Source organism: Lissotriton vulgaris, chromosome 2_1 (assembly GCF_964263255.1).
Source record: "Lissotriton vulgaris chromosome 2_1, aLisVul1.2, whole genome shotgun sequence".
In the NCBI taxonomy this organism is placed as follows: domain Eukaryota; kingdom Metazoa; phylum Chordata; class Amphibia; order Caudata; family Salamandridae; genus Lissotriton; species Lissotriton vulgaris.
In genome coordinates, this window is record NC_141687.1 from 1,072,748,814 (window position 1) to 1,072,768,449 (window position 19,636).

At 41.9% G+C, this 19,636-nt stretch overlaps 1 protein-coding gene across 1 annotated transcript in view; it reads right to left on the minus strand.

Annotated features, from left to right (window-relative positions):
- Positions 1 to 494: 494 nt before the first annotated feature.
- The window catches only part of ABCG4 (ATP binding cassette subfamily G member 4), an 83,874-nt gene continuing 64,732 nt past the window's right edge, over positions 495 to 19,636 (minus strand). The window contains exons 12-13 of the mRNA XM_086956767.1: positions 15,589 to 15,707; positions 495 to 4,282 (exon numbers count right to left, since the gene is read on the minus strand). Of these exons, the coding sequence (XP_086812893.1) occupies positions 4,057 to 4,282; positions 15,589 to 15,707 (345 nt within the window). The 3' untranslated portion in view covers positions 495 to 4,056. The remainder of the gene's footprint in view (positions 4,283 to 15,588; positions 15,708 to 19,636) is intronic.

Below are 19,636 nucleotides of genomic sequence, written 5' to 3' on the forward strand. Positions count from 1 at the left end.
AACGTACAGAGGCAGTAGAACTATATTATTCCAGGGGTCATTATAACATGTTTTAGTAGGCAGAGTAGAACAGCAAAGACATACATATGTAGCTTTCGCAGCTTGTCACATGTAAGAGTGTGTGCTGGAGAACTATGTTCATTAGAATGCGCATACACACACACACACACACACACATATGCACACATAGAAGCAACAAACACATGCATAGAAAAGCATGCACAGATGTAGGTTTATAAGAAAAGATATGCAAATGTTACATGTGCACACACACATTCCCAAGTATGTAACTGCAAACACATGCATACACAGGCAGAGAGATGCATAGGTTTAGAAACACACATACAGACAACCATGCATGCACACAATCACAAATACTTGCAAACATGTGGCTACACTGGCATAGGCACATACAAATGCATATGTGTGCAAACATACATGTACATAAGTGCATGCACACACACCAGAAAAGAAGACACCAAGACCTGCAGAGGTATAGTATAAATATATGTCTTATTAGTTATGTACCCAGATGGATCCAGCAGCTACAATTTGCATCTCAATAAAACCTAAATGAACTGCAAAGTATTTACTACGTTGGATGGTTGCTGTGGCCATCTCAGGTCCGGAGGAGCCAGAGTCGGTGGGCCGGGCACTATCAGACCCGCCAAGCCCACTGCGAACACTTGATCACTCCGCGCATCTGATGCCGGCCAACAAGTGATCTGGGGAAATAAAGCAGCTTTGGACTAAAGTGCTGAACAGTCATAGTCGGACATCATATCCCGGGCTAAAAGTGTCTGTAGCTGTGCTCTAAAGTGCAGCTGAATGAGGATCCTGCTGTATCCTGCAGGTCTGCCAAGTTGCCCCTGTTTACTACAGCTTCCAAAATGCCCTGTTGTAGGGAGTACAGTCAAATGAAACCTCTGCACACTGCACTGAACCACAAGGCTACTGGATTTTGCAAGTGTACAAGAAGGTTGTATGCATTTTGTGGCTGAACTGGGAGCTCCCCATATTCTGAATTTGTTTGAGGAAACCCCTGAGTAATCCAGATTTATAAGATCCCAGCTTTTTGAAGCACTCTTTATACTGTAGCTGCATAAGACTGACCCCGTAAATTACAGCCGTACAAGAAGTCTCAGCTGTGTGTCTTAACTGCTGGCCTGCCCCGCTACAGGGGTGCAACGTTTTCCTACTCTATGCCATAGCTGAGCAAGGAGTCTGCCTCATGCTATAGCTGTATAGAAGCCCTTCATGTAAGCTGCAACTGTACAGGCCGGCACCCTGGTAAGTTTAATTTTACATAAAGGTCTGCTTGTGCTGCAGTTTAACGGGGGTCTGCTGTGTGCTGCAACTATATGAGGATTCTCTGATGTTTGCTGCAGTTGTGTGGCAGAATAACTAATGGACAGATAGAACACAGTAATAGTTAGGCATAAATTACAACAGGCCAGTGGAACAGGAAAGAACAATTATGATAGGATAGAGCTGGCATGAGGGACCCTAGGTGATGAACCTGACATCCATATCTGGGTTCTAACTTCTGTGCATTCCTACTTCTCCATCATTATTTTCAACTCCACTCAACAATTCATTTTTGAGTGCTAACTCCTTCTCGCCTCTTTCACATAAACCCTTTGGATGAAATTGGAAATAATTGTGTTATTCTCGCAACCACAGAAAACTTAGACTAGCGGTACAATAAGGAAACTATCTTACGATGTTGGTTCCTGCTTCTTAATAACACAATGGGATCTCTACAATGAGCGTGTGACACACACTTTGGTGGAAAGGAAGCAAAAAGGGGAAAGTTGGTTATGTGTGGATTTACTTCTTAACATAAAATATTTTGTGTCCGTGAAGGGTGTTTCCATGGACTTCGCTATGACCTCATTCAGAACCCTACATTATAGCTGAAACTGTATTTTAATGTGAACTGCACCAGGGAATTGTCCAATACATATTTATGTATGCTTTTTGCTGATTTTTAAGTGGCTAAATGCAGTCGGTAGGTAACTTCGAGCACAGAATAGCTTCAAGTTGTGCTTAATCATGTGAAAAAAAAGAACCCTCTATACTGTTAGCACTGTTTTTAGAAGAGCAGCCTCAATATACTTATTTTAACCACACTTAAGGGGTAATCTTTCTGGAACTTCATCCCAGGGGTGAACCAGAATTTAAAATCTGGGTCACATAATATTGAAATATTTTCAGTTTACATTCACTCGCTGGAAAAAAATATTCTGTTTGAAAAGTATTTTTTTTTCTAACTGATAGCCTTAAATATGCTGGGCCTGATTCACAAAGGCAAACTTAAACTTTTGTGTGAGTTATAATTTTTTTGTATTCACAATCTATGAGTTTAATTTTACTAATGTTATGACTGCAGACACTTCACTCATGATGGAGACTTCACACATAAAAATAAAGGATTTGTCTATCTTTTTATGTGTGGAATACTCCACCTCGATTGCAGAGCCTTCGCATTGGTAAAATTACTATTAGTAAGATTAAACTTGCGGTTTGTGATTACGAACAAAATAGCTAACTTATACAAAAGTGTAAGTTTACCTTTCTAAATCAGGCCATTGGCTCTTGACCCAGAAATGTGGATTAGCTTTCTTGGACTCCTGCACATTTGGAGATAAAAAACGCATACCTCACCCAGCCACCTGCTGGGAAGGGCATTTGCATGCCAAAAGGTTTTAAAAAATAAAAACATTATGCCCCTTAAGCTGTCCCTGTTGCATAGCTGAACATCAATGTATTTTACTAATCACTGCCCCTTTCGGGTATTCCACGTGATCTTATTTATTTCATGGTATAGGGCCCCTGTCCAGTTATTATTCTCTCTGTGCCTCACTTTGTTGCACTTCAAGTACTTGCCCTAACCTGATACATTTATTGAACAGTTTTGTATTTGTAGAGCTTTCTTGTCTTTATGTATTTATGATCTGTGAGGAGCTAGAACAGCCTTCACTGGAGTATTGTATTTCTTCTGAAGGTAAGGAGTCCCCCCATTTTCATCTCTTACTATTGCTTTACTCCATATTCAACACCCCACTCACACCTCCTCCAACCCTCTGACCAGAGGCACACATGGCAGCATTAATTAACCTCGAGCCTCCATGTCCATTTACATTCCTAATAGCAGCCACTTGTCTGCACCACAGTCCCTAGAAATACTTCATTGTAAGCAAACAAGCAAATGCACAAATTATATTGGGGAGGACAGACGGGAATTCCCCCCACAACTAACGGATGCAAGATATACACTCAACTCTGTGGCTGCATCTCAGTAATACTATCCACATGCGATATTCTCTAGAAGACGGGGCAAATTTCAGGAAATGCATCTGTTGAGTACCCGGAATCAACATCATACACTACCAGCAAAACAGCCTTCAACACAAAGTAAGCCAACTGGTCTTGCAAATCTGGATGAGTCACTTTCAATGCAAGGCCACCATTCCGTTGGCTAGTTAGATGGGCAAGTAGTCCTATTGATACTACACACACTGAAATATGGTCCTCCAGTTTTGGGATTCACGTGGTCAACTGTTTAGTCGATAAGCAAGAGAGACATCTCAGATGGCTTGGGAACAGATCGGAGAATGTGTGAGGGGAAACCACTGGCCCCCAACAGGCACTGCAGCATCACTGCCCAGCTCCAGTTCCATTTAACGATAGCACTATCCACCTAATCACCAAGATCAGCAGATGTCCCAACAAGCCTCTGCACGAGCAATTGCACAGAGATCCCGAAATTCTAGATGCATTCAAAAGAGATCTCAGAAGTTCCAATCCTAGCATGAAGGATGCATACAATGATTTCTTTTTTCTTAAAAAAGGCAATTTCCAATACACCTTGGCATTACGTATGAGTGGCTTCAAGAAGCAAGTCCCTTCTTTGGTCGGAGGCGGTCTCTCCTCCAGTCTCCAGTTCTTTGGTCCATGGTTTCGAGTAAACATTCCAGCTGGGGGGCAACCGTTTCGATTACGGCTCCATTGCCCTGGTCCCTAAAGCAGAGGCCACTATGGGCAGTGGGTACTCTACCTCTCCGACTTCACCTTGTAGCGGAGCACCAGGTAAGCTAAAAGCCTCAGGATGATAAAGAAGATGCCTAAGACCAAGAAGTCCAGGTACAGCTTGGCATCTTCCACGTCCAGTTCTTGCAGGATTTTCTCTGGATTCTGGAAGGGACAGAACTCCTCCTTGCATTCAAGCTCTGCGCGGTTCATGCCGTATATGGTAAGGATGACACCTTCAAACCCATACCTGGAAAAATCAAAAAAGAGTGTTATTCAAAGAAGGAAAGAGGCAGAACAAGCTGTGGAAGCCACCATTAACGAATATTAAAGGTTATTGTACCTCTAAGGTTGCATCTACTGACCTGCAACACCTGCTTTACTTCAGAAGTTAGAGAACACATACAGCTCAGCCAGTGCACCACTGATGTGATCTGAAGCCCACTTTGCTGCTCCAGCACCTAGACAACGCCCAGCTCCGCCACTGCCCTGCAAACATGACCGGAAGCACCCACGCTACTCTAGTACCAAGAGCTACCACAGTTGAATGAATGCACCACAAACATGACCTGCATCACACAATGTTCCAGAATCGAGACCACACACAGCTCTGCAATGAATCTCAAACCTGACCTGCAGCACGTCCTGCTACTCCAGGACTGAGACTCCCACTCAGCTTTGCCACTGAAGCTCAAACTTAACATTGTGGCGAAAGTCTTTTTCATAATTTGATAATCTATTGCTGCCCCTCACTGCTCATGCGCATTTTCTGTCTGACCATGTGTACTTTTACCTATTAACCTCGAGAACCATGCAAGCCCGCTGAGATTTCTCCCATTTCATGACTGTGAAACATAAGAGTTGGGCTCTAATTTCACAAGGAAATCCAGGCCCAAATTTACATTTAGTTTACTAAGCCACACAAAGCCACTTTCTGTGATTTAATAAATACAAAGTAACGCAAGCAGCGCATATCGCTGCCTTGCGTTACTTTGCATCTGGTGGGCTATCCATCGGTAGAGCATCAGCATTCCCATGGATTCACCCATGGATTTTGATGCAAATCCAGATCTTCAAAGACTCGTAAACCTGGGTTTGCGCCAAAAGGGTGGGCCTACTTTGCAGAAGTGTAATGAGGAGAAATATCTTTATTTCTACGTGTTAGTTCCTCTTTCCTTGCATTCTGCATTTCATGTCGACCTCTCTGTAATGCATGCACGCTAAAAAACACGAGGAACCCTTCACTCGTGGAAAAGAGAAAGTGGATCCAATATGTCCTCGGTACAAAAGAGTCTGCTCACAGGCATCTGCTAGCCTCGTGTGTGCATTTGTGAGTGAACAGAAGAGGAAGCTCTTCCCCTAGGATATATTCCTATGTCTTTTTCTTAAAGTAAAAAACTGCTGGGGGGGTCAAAGTAGGTCAACAACAAGGTATAAAGCAATTTTCCTTTTACTTAATATGTATTTCATTCATTATAAAGAAGCTTAACTGACTAGAGAAATGTTTCCTCACTTTTGGTCCTCAAGGTTCTACCACACACATAATTAAGTTGATTCCTTGGCTCTTAGCCTACAGGTGCAACCGAGGGACAACATTGTATATTAAATCCGACAAACACCTCTGATTTTCAAATAAGATGATTCAATAAATAATTGGAGCTAACACGATATTTGTATAATTGTGAACTATGTCTAAACGTTGAGCGTAAAACTACTAAACATCATAACATTATTCGCATTATATTCATTCAAGGAGTCATGTTGAACGGCGAACGGTTCTGGTGGGTCTTCTGTGACCATAGTTGTTATTTCTCCTTGTCTCACTTGTAATGAAGTTACCCTTCTTCAGATCTGCTTTGAGTGTGTCTTTTGTGGCTCACTGTCATTACATTTCTTAAAAGGAGAAGCATTTAGATTGCCTTTTGAGAGGATTCAGCTGAGACCATGGTTTCTTTTACTTGCCTAACTCGGATTAGAGTAATTTGAAATGGCGGTGTTGTTGACAGTTTTATCGAAGCACTAACTTTCGTATTTCCATGTTAGACGACTGAGCTCTCCTTCTCTGGTCAACCTGCCCTTTCATCGCTTCTTTGCTTTTCCTCACTAAGCAAAGTCTTTATGTTCTAAAGTCATTAATTCCTCACCTAAGGCAATCTAGATAGACGCTTTTGACCAAACATTACTTCTGATAGGCAATTTCCTATAGATCATATGTGGTGTTTCGACTGTCTCATCCGACACAGAGGCAGACACAGCAATATTTGTTTTTTTAACGTTTGTATCCACGAGCAGCGTTGTATTGAATGTATGATATTGCAGAATATTGCTTATTGTTTAGTACAATTCACAGCTATATTGGTCTGTTGCGTAATGCTAGATAAATGCGGGGCAATAATGCCTGTCAATAAGCGCAGGTGAAACGAAATACAGATCTTTAACCGTATCACTTAGTGTCTGCATTCTGAGGTCAACCCAAACCAAAACAAGAAAACTGTTGGAGCGGTACCATCAGGTAAAAAAAATTTGCCTCCCACAGCATATCGTTGAGACTGAGAGGGCACTTAGTGGTGTCGTCGCAGTCAGTAACAAAGGCGCTCTGCCGTCCCTGATCATGAAAAGTCATCATTGTTATGCTGTGGTAGCTATAGCAGCCGCGGGCCATCGCCATCTACAGTTGACCAACACTCTTATGGCATCCTGCGCATGTAAAATAGCGAGACCGCGCAGTCCCAGTCTCGCCTCCCTATGGAGAATTTCACTCTCACAGGTGGCTCAGGTAGTGAGTTCTCTCCTCCACTTTCCCAGATGAGGGCCCAGAGGACTTTTCCAGTTTATAGCTTTCTGGCGCCTAGCTAACACCAGGGCCAGATCAAGAAATCTGCTTGTCACGAAGTTTGTATTTGGTTCTGGGGAAATGCCCCAGAAGGCACACCATAGGTACAGCAAAATCTGATTGATATTTGCTCTGAGAACCGTGTTTTAGATCATGCCATAAATAGTTCTGTCATTCTATTGGCTTCTGAGGACATTGGTGTAATTCTTCTGTGATGAATTTTTAAGTACTGAATTAATTTTCTTGAACTATGCATTATTGAAAGGAGGTCTATTGTCTGACTTGATAATGCAGGCTATACCCCTTACAGAAAATATTTCATGCAGCATTGGCAATACCACAATGTCTTATGTAGCTGACACTTCTCTGGCAATCGGAAATCTTGAATTTTAGAATAGTAGAATGTTGGGAGTTCCATTGAAAACAATGGAGAGCACCCGGCATCTAACAGCCAGTAGAAGCCCGGAGCTCCAATATTCCAATGTTTGTTCACAGCTGTTGCTGCAAAAAGAAGGCCTCACGGAGTCTACAAATTAGAGCACTCTGTCCTCTAGGGGTGGAATGTTCTAAAAGCCTTAGAGCCCCCATAGTGGGCTCTACCAGTCATTGAAGGCCTGCTTCAGCTTGGGCTTTTAACGCTGAAGCAAGCCTTTAATGGCTGGTAGAGCCCGCTACGGGGGCTCTAATGCTCTATTATATATAAAGATTATCAAATAATGCCCTAATTATAGATGTACATACAAATCTGTTGCTATAATTTCCCACATGTGTTCTGCGGATCCTTTACATGATACATTTAGCTGGAATATATGCCTTTCAAATACTTTGGCAGAGGTGACGGGAAGGCATGACATCATCCACCAAAGCATCTGAGGGGCTTATTTCCACTACATCAGTGAAGAGATGTATTCCGCTGCCCTGGTGGAGGACATGCCACCACATCCAGTGAGATCCACCAGGCAGGCAACTCAGCTGACGACACTGTCGGTTTACTGTCCAGAGACCATGTTCAATGCATCCACAAGGCAAAGTTTTTAATTTTTCATAGCAAACTCCAAAATCCAGAATTTATTATTGAAAAATAAACAAATAATTGCCCCTTTGCTTTTGGCATTTTTTCCCAGTACACAGGTGGGTCATTGATTCTATTCCTTTTCGGGACCAACAGTCTTTCTATGCAGTCTCAAACAGTGGCGGCTGGCACAATCGGTGGTGGCGGGGTGGGGCGGGAGGCAGGGGCAAGGGGTATAGAAAAGATCAAAATAAACGTACCTAATCGCCGCGTCCTCCCACCACGTCCTCTTTGTCGCATTTCTCCTCTGGCCGGGACACAGAAGAGGAAGTCCTCAGGCTGAGGCTCCCCTGAGCCGATCACAACGCTGCAATACAGTGTTGTGATTGGTCTGTGCACCGTGGTTCGGCACCAGATGCGGACTGGTGGCCTGGGCACGTTCTCCACCCAGGCTGTAATGCAGCCTGGATGAAGAGCATGATAAGAGCGTATGAATGTTTTGCCGGTCCAAGAGGGCCGGCCAAACATTAATGCGCACTTAATGAGTGAAAACCACTTCTCCCCTCGCCTGCTTTGTAAGCAGAGCAGCCCCATCCTGCCTGGCAAAACTGCTGTGCTTGCAACAGGAATAAATAATATGATAATAACTTTAAGTTATTATCATTTTATTTTTCCTTACACTGGTGAAGAGAAGCAGTCACTGGTCTCACATCTGAAAAATGTATGTTGAAACATCTGTCCTCATTATGCCAAACCATCTAATAACTTTGACTGATTACCTGGTATCCAACGGGCCACCGTTCAATGGTTTCTGAATTGAGAGCCAGTGCAGGCTCCTCTGTCGGAAGCGAGGCAGATACCCAGACTCTAAATAGAGCAGGGGAAGCCTGAATTTGGCAGAAAAAATACCCACCACATTTTTGGCAGAATATCTTGTTCACCAAACTCTAAATGAAGGCCTAGGTGTGGAAACCATGGCTTTTCTCTTGACAACTTCATATTTTTCACTATTTCACAAGGGAAACATCCTTTACAATGAAACTTTTTTCACGCAGTACCTTTACAACGCAGGAATTACAACGCAAGTCGTTACAACGACTTGCGCTGGAGGGTGCTGTAGAATAGGGAATAGTTTAATTTACTATCCAAAACCTTCCCTACTATCCACGGGGACTGGAGTTGGAATAGTAAATTAAACTATTTACTATCCAGCGCCCCCCAACGCAAGTCGTTGTAACGACTTGCGTTGTAAAACCTGCGTTGTAAAGGCCTGCGTGGAAAAAGCATGCATTGTAACGACATCCATCCATTTCACAATGTCTTTAATGAGCAATGTCAACTACTCTTCTGTGTAGCAGATGTGGAATGACGTTTTTCACTCATCCACAGGAGACCTTCTGCAGGCAGTCAGTTCACTTTCCACTTGTTAGAAAGCCAATATCACTTATTTTTGAACCCCAGGATTAAACCTACTGCTTTGCTTCCATCAGTATCTGTGGTGGTAGTTGATTACATGAATAACTTGTTGCAATGCTTCTTCTAAAGTCATTTGTATGCGTTCTGGCTCTAACACTCGCTCTCTAGTTGATTTCTTCACGATGAAGCTGTTGGACGCTTCTGCAAGAGATGTTCCGCTATCAGTCACGAGTAGAAGATGCAACATAATCAGATGGATTGTATTCTTTACTTGTTCTATGTACTCATTTTAAATCATAAGACATATACTCCATCATTCAATTCTTGGTGGCATTTTGCTTGGGGATTTCTAAAAATAGTGAGGAGCGCTTGATGATAAGTTCCAATGGTGAATGCTTGCCAAATATAACTATATAATGTTCATATGCCCATACCTCAGGTATACTTTCCTTATCCGTAAGTTCTTGCAACCTCAGTTAAATTCCCACTCCTAGCATAGGAGACAATGTGTCTTGATGTTTTCCTTCATAGTTTGTGTTGTGCTACCATTGGTCCGAGCACTACAGGACTAAAATCCACTCACTGCAAAGTTCGGCATCCAAGGAAGCTTGGTGCTTTGCATTCTCAAGTTAATTTAAAACGTATTCCGTTTTTGGTCCTCTCTCTCAGTGGTGCGCTGATTATTGCAGATTGTGGAATATAGCATGCACAAAAGCTGGCCATGAACGTACTGCAATAACACACACAGAGCCCTTGGGTCCGACGTAACAAAGTGATAGTGAAGTGGGAACACTGCTCAGTGCGACTGCATCTAATGTCTGCAGCAGCACTACACCTCATATGATTTTAACCCTAGCACAGGTTAGCAATTATAAATTGTATCAGGCTAACCTTGTAGCTAGTTTTAACCTCTAATCCATCAGCACTGCACGTCTCCCATCATACACACTGCTCACATTGGGTTTTAGATATACCCCTCTTACTTGAAAACATCCCCGAGCTCCTCCCTCATAGCGAGGGGCTTGTAGCCCGCATCATGACCAGACTTCATGATGCGAGGAGGATTCCCCATGATGAAGCATGACACCTCTGGTGTGTGAGGGAAACCGGCCTTAAAAGGGAAAAACCCCCACTAGAATAGTTGTTCCCACTCCTTGACTATCACTTTGTTACGTCGGACCCGAGGGCTCTGTATGTGTTATTGAGTCTCCAATTGAGGAGTGTGCCCTCCCTGGTGCATTAAATCTCCTCCGGGCCCCCCTTGTGTGTATATAGAAATGAACCTACTGCTCCTAAAAAACATACTTCCAAAACTGCTTAATCATGTTCTTGTTGTGTTTTACCAAGTGTTAGAATGTCATCGTTGTAGTTTACCCAATTTGTTCACTGGTCTCCTTGCTTTTCTTATTGCTGCTTGGAAATTTTCAGTTATAGAAGATATTAAAAATTGAGCCATGTATACCAGACAAAGCCTAGAGAAGCTTAGAAAGTTGTAAAATATTGTGATACCTAATATAATCCTGGTAGGTAATATCCCTTATATAAATACAATTTTGAGACTTTACGGATGCACTGAGGCAACTAATATAAATAGCTTTCTCTTTCAATAGATGCATTTGTACTCTAAGGTCTGAAAAGGTGCAAACGTATTGCTTTTCTTTTGTGTAACTGATACAATTAGATATGTGTATTTCTTTGTATGAATGTGTATAATAATTACATTTATAAATATATAGATATTCGTTAGTTCTGCTTAACAAATGTACATATTACTTATGGTTATATTATTCTACATTAGACATGTATATAGGTCACTGCATAAATAAGTAAATATTTCTCTAAAATTGCTTCACTATTGAATTAAAAAAAATTATAAAAACAAATACATTTGCTTAAAGTACAGCAACACTTGAAAGTCTGAGTTTTTTAACTACAACTTAAATCTAGATATATTACCTTCCTTATACATATATACTTTCCGTGTACTTATGTATCTTTATAATTCATATTTTACTCCTAATTCAGCATTTCCAATGCACTACCCTATATCTCACCCTATACCTCTCAATATATGCTCTACCTCCACTCTCTGACTAATCTCAAAACACTTTCAACTACTATGATCCCCAAAATAACTCTTTCTTGACTCTTCTTTCCTCTACCCCTCCTTCCATCATCTCAAACCTTTCTATTCAAATCTCCCAAATAAGCCTTTCTAAACCCTTCCCTCTAACTCTCCCCCCTCCAACTCCCCTCTACTCATCCCAAACCCCCTCCTGCTGCTATGATCTCCAAATAAATACTTTTTGATCCTTCCTTCTTCCATCCCTCCACTATCCTTTTCAATCCAACTAACAGACTCACATGTCCACCACTCAAATTAATTTCATAATCCCTATACTAATTCACCACTAATACTGTTTGGCTTCCAGGGTAGTGTACTGCTGACCGAAAAGCGCTTTGACATCTCATCAGGGGAGTCGACAAAGTCAATGTAAAAACCCTTGCGGTAGCGAAGCTTGGGGTAGGTCGTTCGACAGCCATGCGCTCGACAGTTTGTGGCCTGATGCCAATGGGTGTACCTCTGCGGGGAACAGCCTTCACAACGCGGGTATTTCCACGCGCTACCATTACAACGCTGCTATTACAACGCAAATCGTTGGAGGGCTCTGTTGGATAGGGAATAGTTTAATTTTCTATTCCAACACCTTCCCTACTGTAACGTGGGCTGGAGTTGGAATAGAAAATTAAACCATTCCACTACAAAACAGCGTTGTAATGGCACGCGTGGTAAAAGCCCGCATTGTAATGCCATACAACCCCCTCTGCTACCGGCTGTTGAGGTGTGGTTATTCCCCCTTATGGTCGGTCTATTAACTCAGGCAGTATACTTTTCACTTTTGCGATTATGATGGGGTATGGTTTCTAATACTTGGCACTTTACCAGCCCACCCTTTGAGTAGCCAAGCAACTTGGCCCTAATGAATTGCCATGATCTTTTTTGACATTTGATAGGCAAGAAACATTTTGACCTTCACGTAATCTTTTAGTGCTGGTGTGGAACATAATATCCACTTCTAGTCACTCTTTGTCTTTACTCGTCACAATGGAAACCAGATATTAAATTTGGCTTGGGTTTCCTTTAGCTATTTTTAAATCACTTCACACCAGACTACTCACGCTTTAATGGACTCCACTACCCTAAAACACAGCTCTAAATTTTGGTCCATTGTAAATAACCCCATATTTGCTAAAACAAGCAACACAGACCTTGAGGCCAATATACCTGAGTCAGATTGGCTTAACCATTTTTCAGTTATTTATGGGAGCAATTTACTTTATGATAGCTTCTGTTTACCGTGTAACACTAATCTGCAACCTGCGGTTGTTTTTACTGAAAATGAAGTCAAGGTCGCTATAATTGGGTCCGCCAAGAACAAAGCACCAGGACCCGACGGGGTCCCATTGGACTTATATAAATCAGATCTAGAGCTATGGGTAACTGTATTAACGAATGTTTATAATAATGTGCTTAAGGGGGGCTTTCCAAATACTTGGGCATGTTCAATTATTGTACCAATTTTTAAAAAAGGGGTAAGAAATGACCCAAAATGTTATCGCCCCATATCCCTGTTGGATTCCTCCATGAAGATCCTGGGAAAAGTTTTATTGGTGAAAATTAACAAATGGTCCACAGAAAATAACATTTTGTCCAATGCCCAGTATGGTTTCCGGTCAGGCAGAGGGACAGAGGACCAATGCCTGAACTTGAACATGATAATTGCTAAATATACAAAGGCTAAAAAAGGGACTATATTTGTTGCATACATGGACCTGTCTACAGCGTTCGATTTAGTGAATAGAGCCAAGTTGTGGGGCATGCTGTTACAGATGGGATTGGACCCCCCTCTGGTCCATTTTTTGGCTGAACTTCATAAAGACCTCAAGGCTTCCATTAGAATGGATCAAGAGGGGCACCGCACAGCGTGGTTTAAATCAGGCAGGGGTGTGCGACAAGGTTGCATCCTTGCACCTATGCTGTTCACATTGTACATAAACTCTCTGGAAAAAACTCTTTTGGCTTCATCTGTGGACACTCCACGTGCAGGAGACACTCACATCCCAGTGCTCCTGTACGCGGATGATGCTGCCTTAATAGCTAGGACACATTTGGGCCTCCAGAGACTTCTTAATGCATTTAGTGACTTTATGTCCTCTCTTGACCTTGTAGTTAATAACGCAAAATCCCATGTTATGGTCTTTGGGGCAGCAAAGAATAACACCAAATCCTTTTACTGCAAAGGGGAAGTGATCAGCAATGTAAAAGTGTTCACTTACCTCGGAGTAATCTTTGACACCAAGGGTAGCTGGACCCCTCAGGTAGTAGCAAAGACCAAAGCTGTAAGGAGTTCTGTTAATGCCATCTTAAGCTTCGCAAGGAGATTGGGGGGGAAACCAAGCGGTGCACTTTTAGCCTTGTATAGGGCAAAATCATTGGCTATAGCGAGATACGGAGCCGGATTATGGGGTTATGTAAAAACTGAAACTATTCAAACAGAGGTTAATAAGTTTTTATGTTCTGTGTTAGGACTCCCCTTATCAACAGCCACTTTTTCTGTCCATCAGGAGCTTGGAGTTTGTTATATCACAGATATCCTCTCCATGGCTCCTATTCTTTTATGGATAAGAGTTTGGACCAACAACAACTTAAGTCTTAACCACAAAATTTTGTTGGACTGTTTAAAATTGGATAAACATAAAGATATTGCTTGGCTGGCTTACATTAATAAGTGCTCGAAAGAACTTGGACGCCCGGAGATTTTCTCCTCCCCGCTTGATTTAAAAAAGGCTGACCTAGCTTGGGTCAAAGAGAATTTTTGCAAACTCAAGTCTTTAGAGAGAGAACAACTCCAGTTATCAAAACCTACGGTCAGAGCACATTATATGACTCTCACATGTATTGCCATCCAACCGTACCTTGCTTTAGTTAATATCCCATTTCATAGATGGCTTCTGGTTAAGTTTAGGTTCAACCAGATATACTTGGTACTCTGTGATAGACAGGGTTGGTGCAAACTTGAGGATGCACCAGTATGTGAATGTGACAACTTTTCCATACAAGACAACATACACCTTGTGTTATTTTGCCCTTTTTATCAAGTCCCAAGGAGAAAGTATTTGTTACCCTTATTGAAGGAGAAAGCGTTCCTGCAAGCCAAACCCGCTTTTCTGTTCCTACAAATGCTTGATTCTCCCTTGGTAATGTTTAGTGTGGCAAATTATCTCGTGGCTGCTGTTCGAATTAGGAGGAGGAAAGCACAAGCCCAACAACGGGGACTGGGATGATTTAAATATTTCTGGCTCTTTTGCACATAAGTCTTTTATGACCTTTTATATAGTTTAAAATTGAATTGTACAATATGGAATTTTTTATAAAATGTGTTTTTAACTGCACTGTATTTTATGAAATTGCAAAATATGTAAATTGGAATGATTTTATATGGAATGATTTTATATTGTTGTAGTATGCTTTTATGATTTTTAACAAAATCGAATAAAGTGGTTTTGACTTGACTTGACTACTCACGCTATTGACACTGCACCTCACGCTTCACATTAGCAAAACAATCAAAAGAACTCCAGCAAAGAGCCCCCAGCGGGGCCCGCTTGGAACTGCACTGCCGGCCCCAGAAGGAGCTGCCGATGATGAAGCATGACAGCCATCTAAGTGTGTGAGGGAGGGACCTTGCTCCTGAGAGACGAGATCCTCCAAACTGACCCCCAGGGCACTCCCACCCATCATCTCCCTTCTTTTCTACAAGGAACTGCATACCTTTTGTTTGACATTACCTGTTGGGGGGGAGGGGTGTATGCTGGACCTTCAATCGCCCTCTGCCCCTCCTTTTTTTTAGGCCTCATCAGGGGTATCAAGTGCTATATAAATACAAACCCTTCCGTCTTCTATCCCACCACTATCATTTTTATATCCAAATAACAGACTCACATGTCCACAGCTCAAATTAATTTCATATTTCCCTATATTAATTCACCACTAATCCTTTTTGAGTTCCGGAGTAGCGTGCTACTCACAGAAAAGTGCTTCCATGCCTCATTAAGGGTTGTAAGCATTATATAAATGTAATTACAATTACGATCTCTCCTAGTCCAGCAGTGAGAACACATACAGCTCTTCAAATGCATCTCTACCCCAACAAGCTCCACAGATCGCAAACACATACGATGGGCCGACACAAGTTTAGCTAGTCTGTACCCACATCTCCTACCCAGTACTCACCTGACATATGACACATATGAGCTCCATTGCAGGTACGTGGGGATGGTCTTAAAACTGACGAAAAAGCCAGAAAAGAGCAGGACTGGAATGGCAGTCACTGGACCCACAAACGTTGCCACCTGTAAAACAAACAAAAAAATCATTGATGGTGATCCACCAAACTGACTGGGCTATCAGAAGTGGCTTCCTGCAGTGTTTGTGATAACACAGGAATCACCTCTTCAGCAGACTCTATCTGCAACTGGTGAATCAGGAGAAGGGCAAGAGTGAAAACACTGTTGCTTTGTCTTTCTGCTGCTACCTTCAAAGCCCCTGAGACCAGGAGTTAACAAGGCCAGGCACTATTTCTAATTGCTGTCTAAGAACACTTGCTGCATACGGACACTGCACCCCCACATTGTGTCCTGTATGCTTGCACGGATCCCTGTGTATCTACACTGTGCCCTGCATCCCTAGACCCTTCTGCATGCCTTCACAGTGCCCTGTACCCTTACAAAGTTTCCTTCCATCCTTCATAGCGCCTCTTTACCCCACACTACGCTCTGCATTACTACTCGGTAACCTGCATAATTACCCTTTAAGCTACATCCCGATTTAAGCGCTATTCGCAAAGGTAAATTTACACTTGTAGATTTACTCAGCGGTAAATGCACTACTGTACCGTGTAGCATCTTTACACATTTGTTGCTCTTAAATATTAATATATTTAAATTTAAAAAATTAATTGGATATACATTTCGAAATCAAAATAATTTACTTTAGTTAACATTATTTCCTGTGTGGTGTTCGCCCTGTCTCCATTATTTTCCGTGAGGCTGTCTTGCAGTGCCTGTGAGCGGCCATATGTGGTGCTGGGCTTACTCCAGTGCTGTGCTGGAGTACATTTACAACAGTTTTTACTCATTTTCTGCCTGTAGAAACCTCGTAAGTGCGGTTTGTGAATAGCAATGGGCTTACTCTTTTTGGGGCTGCGGGGTCTTATGTGCATGTCCCTCCCTGAACCCGTGCTTACCCCTCCCTCAGCCCCTCCTAACTCCTCTATAATCTCCTCCACTTTAATAGTAGTATTACCTATTCTCCAGCCTCCCCCACATTGCCTACTAAAATGTATATCTACATGTTTGCAGACCTCTGTCACCAAAGCGGAGAACCCTGCATGGAAGAGATGGGAGAGGTGGAGATCTCCACTCATAGGCTTGTGAACAGCATTTGCAGTACATGAGTAACACTAGTGTAGCACTGCTAAACATAGTACAAAGGGCGGGTTGTGTGTAGGTCCATTGTGTCCTGCAACTTTACACCTTACCTTACATCCCCTACACCATATCCTCCATCCTTGCAACGTGCCCTCTCTACCTATATAGTGCCTTAAATACGCAAACTGTTCCCGGCATCCTTATAATGCGTCCTGTATACTTTGTACCCGCACACCTACATTGTGCCCTGCTTGCCTGGCTGATGAGGGTTATGAATCCGAAACCGGTCCCAGGATGCTTGTTTCCGGTCCAGGGAACAAGTCAGAGGGAAATCCCTGGAGTGTGCTCGTTTGCTTAATGTAAGTATACCATTGCAGTTACACTAGAACATTTAAACAGCGGGCTACTGTATTCTGCTGTACTATAGTGTCAAATTTAATAATAATTTCCACAGAAAAATAAAATTTGTTAACAATCTATTTAATAGAAAATTTCATACAACAATAAAAAAGACGCAATGTTTAAAATTTCAAAGAAATATTCTTTGAAAAACAAAAAGACATACAATCAGTATCTCATGTGTACAGTAATTAAAAATACAGAGCAAAGGAATACATATATAACACATTTGCAATTCATAAACAGTAAGAAGTTTCACAAAAACACACTATAAAGTAATAAACCCCTATTATAACTGTGGCTCCTGGATATACTCGCCACTATAGATTTCTAGATCCAACAGCCTAAGATTGCTTTCACTATCATACACAACTGTGGCAAAAATGTATGTACATCCAGTGTGTACTAGGCTTCCCTTGGATTCTTTGATTTAAGAAATGCGTTGACGCGTTTCGGTGCAATACATCTGATATTGTGGCACCTTCCTCAGGACTTCTTGATAGGGGTTTCCTGTGTCAAGAAGATTTCGAATTTTAATTTCTCTGTTTGGGGAGCAAAATAATATGTCAGTATCCGTTCTCTTAGATTGTGTACTATTCACAATTCAAAGGTTATCTATGTTGCTTAAGTATCACCTTTACAGGGAAATTCGTATACCTCTGTACAATGCAATATGGGATTTCTACCTTCTAGCTATGGACTCATCATTCTCTGCTAGTGTCACACTTTGTCTCTTGTTACAATGCTCACGTTTAAAACATTTGTATATAGTAAGCCTTATTTCCTCCAAATATATTTCACTGTGGAAACCATTACTATAAGCATTCTTGATAAATGGGGGATAATTAGAATGACCCGAGCAAAATTCTCATAATCTCACCTTTACATAAAGGGTATACTCCCCACTAGTAGGTATGATAGGGGATCCAGTCAAGGCCTGGGCGGCGTGTTGTTTAATATCTCCAGACTCTTGCTGCTATGGCCTGATAAGAGACATATATCCTTGGTCAAGGACTGATTATTAAAGGAATAACATAAGCCTTCAAATGGATGGGAATAACTTGAGAAGAATTCTCATAATCTCACCTTTACATAAAGGGTGTTCTCCCCATGAATAGGTATGATAAGGGATCCAGTCAAGGCCTGTTCGGCGTGTCGTTTAGTGTCTGCAGTCTCTTGCTGCTGTGGCCTAATGTGAGACATGTATACTTGGTCAAGAACTGATTATTAAATTAATGACATAAGCCCTCAGGTGAAAGGGAGTTTTAGTTACCTTTTTGTCTTTGGCAAAACTCCTCGTATGGGGATTTCTTTTGCAGTTTATTCGGTCTTTTTGCTTTTTAAGTGCATGTATCTATTTAAACGAAAGAATACATTCGTGATTGCCTTTCCGTTTCTAACTTTAGTAGTGTTATTGTGATATTTTTATCGCGTGAATGTCTTACCTTAAAGTGTTATAAAACCCTCTTCGAACGGGCATAGGATATCTGGGAACCTCACGGGAACCGGATATGTTCTGGTGGGATCAAAGAACGTATGGGACGGTTATTTTAAATGCTTACCAGATTTAGCTATTATCTATTCTCTTCTGGGGCATTATATGGGATGTTACTCTTTTTACTCTTTTTTTTACTGGACACTCTCCACTTGAGGACTTGTATTTTTATAATTGGCATTAAACCCTTAATTGAGTCTGGCTCTCTGATATATTTCATATAAACATGTTGTCCCCCGATTGTACAATAGATCGTGGCAGTGGTTGTGAAGTTCCATGTTAGGTTAATCACCACCATTACCTCCCGGCATAATGCCCCATTGGATTGCCATAGGTTACATTCTCACTCGGGCGCCTTAGCATAACGCTGAATGTCTACTGTTCTATCTTTTTTAGAAAATACCCCCATTTATCTGGTTTAAACTGTTTAAGGCTCTCTAGCTCTTACCTTCGTGTTTTGGGTGCCGCGTCTCTGCCTCGTTCAAATCGCTCTCTGGCGTCTATGCTAAACGCGCTTCTATTTACGTGTGCGTTACGCCAATCAATTACTGGCAGCTGGTTAGTCAGTTACCATTCGGGGCGTTGCGTATGTGCATCGAGTCGCCATCTTGGAGTGATGCCCGTATCTTCAATTTTATACATATATAATTACGGAGACTTTCCCTTTTATTCTTTTAGCCAGAGTGATGTATGTATGCAGAAATTTCCCGGGGTAACATCCCTCAATGTGGAGTATTCCGTATCTTTTTATTCAAGATCGGGACTTCGCCGTCCCGCCCTTGCAGTGTTTGTGTCCATGAAAATCTTTCAGCGCCATTTTAGAGCAGTATTTAGCCGTCAAAGATAAAAAAGTCGCCGATATTCGTCTGCCATTATTAACCTTGGTTGGCCCCTTGCTATTACATGAAATCTACATTTCTTTTCCGGACAGAAGTGTTTTAATGGTTTTTCTACCCCT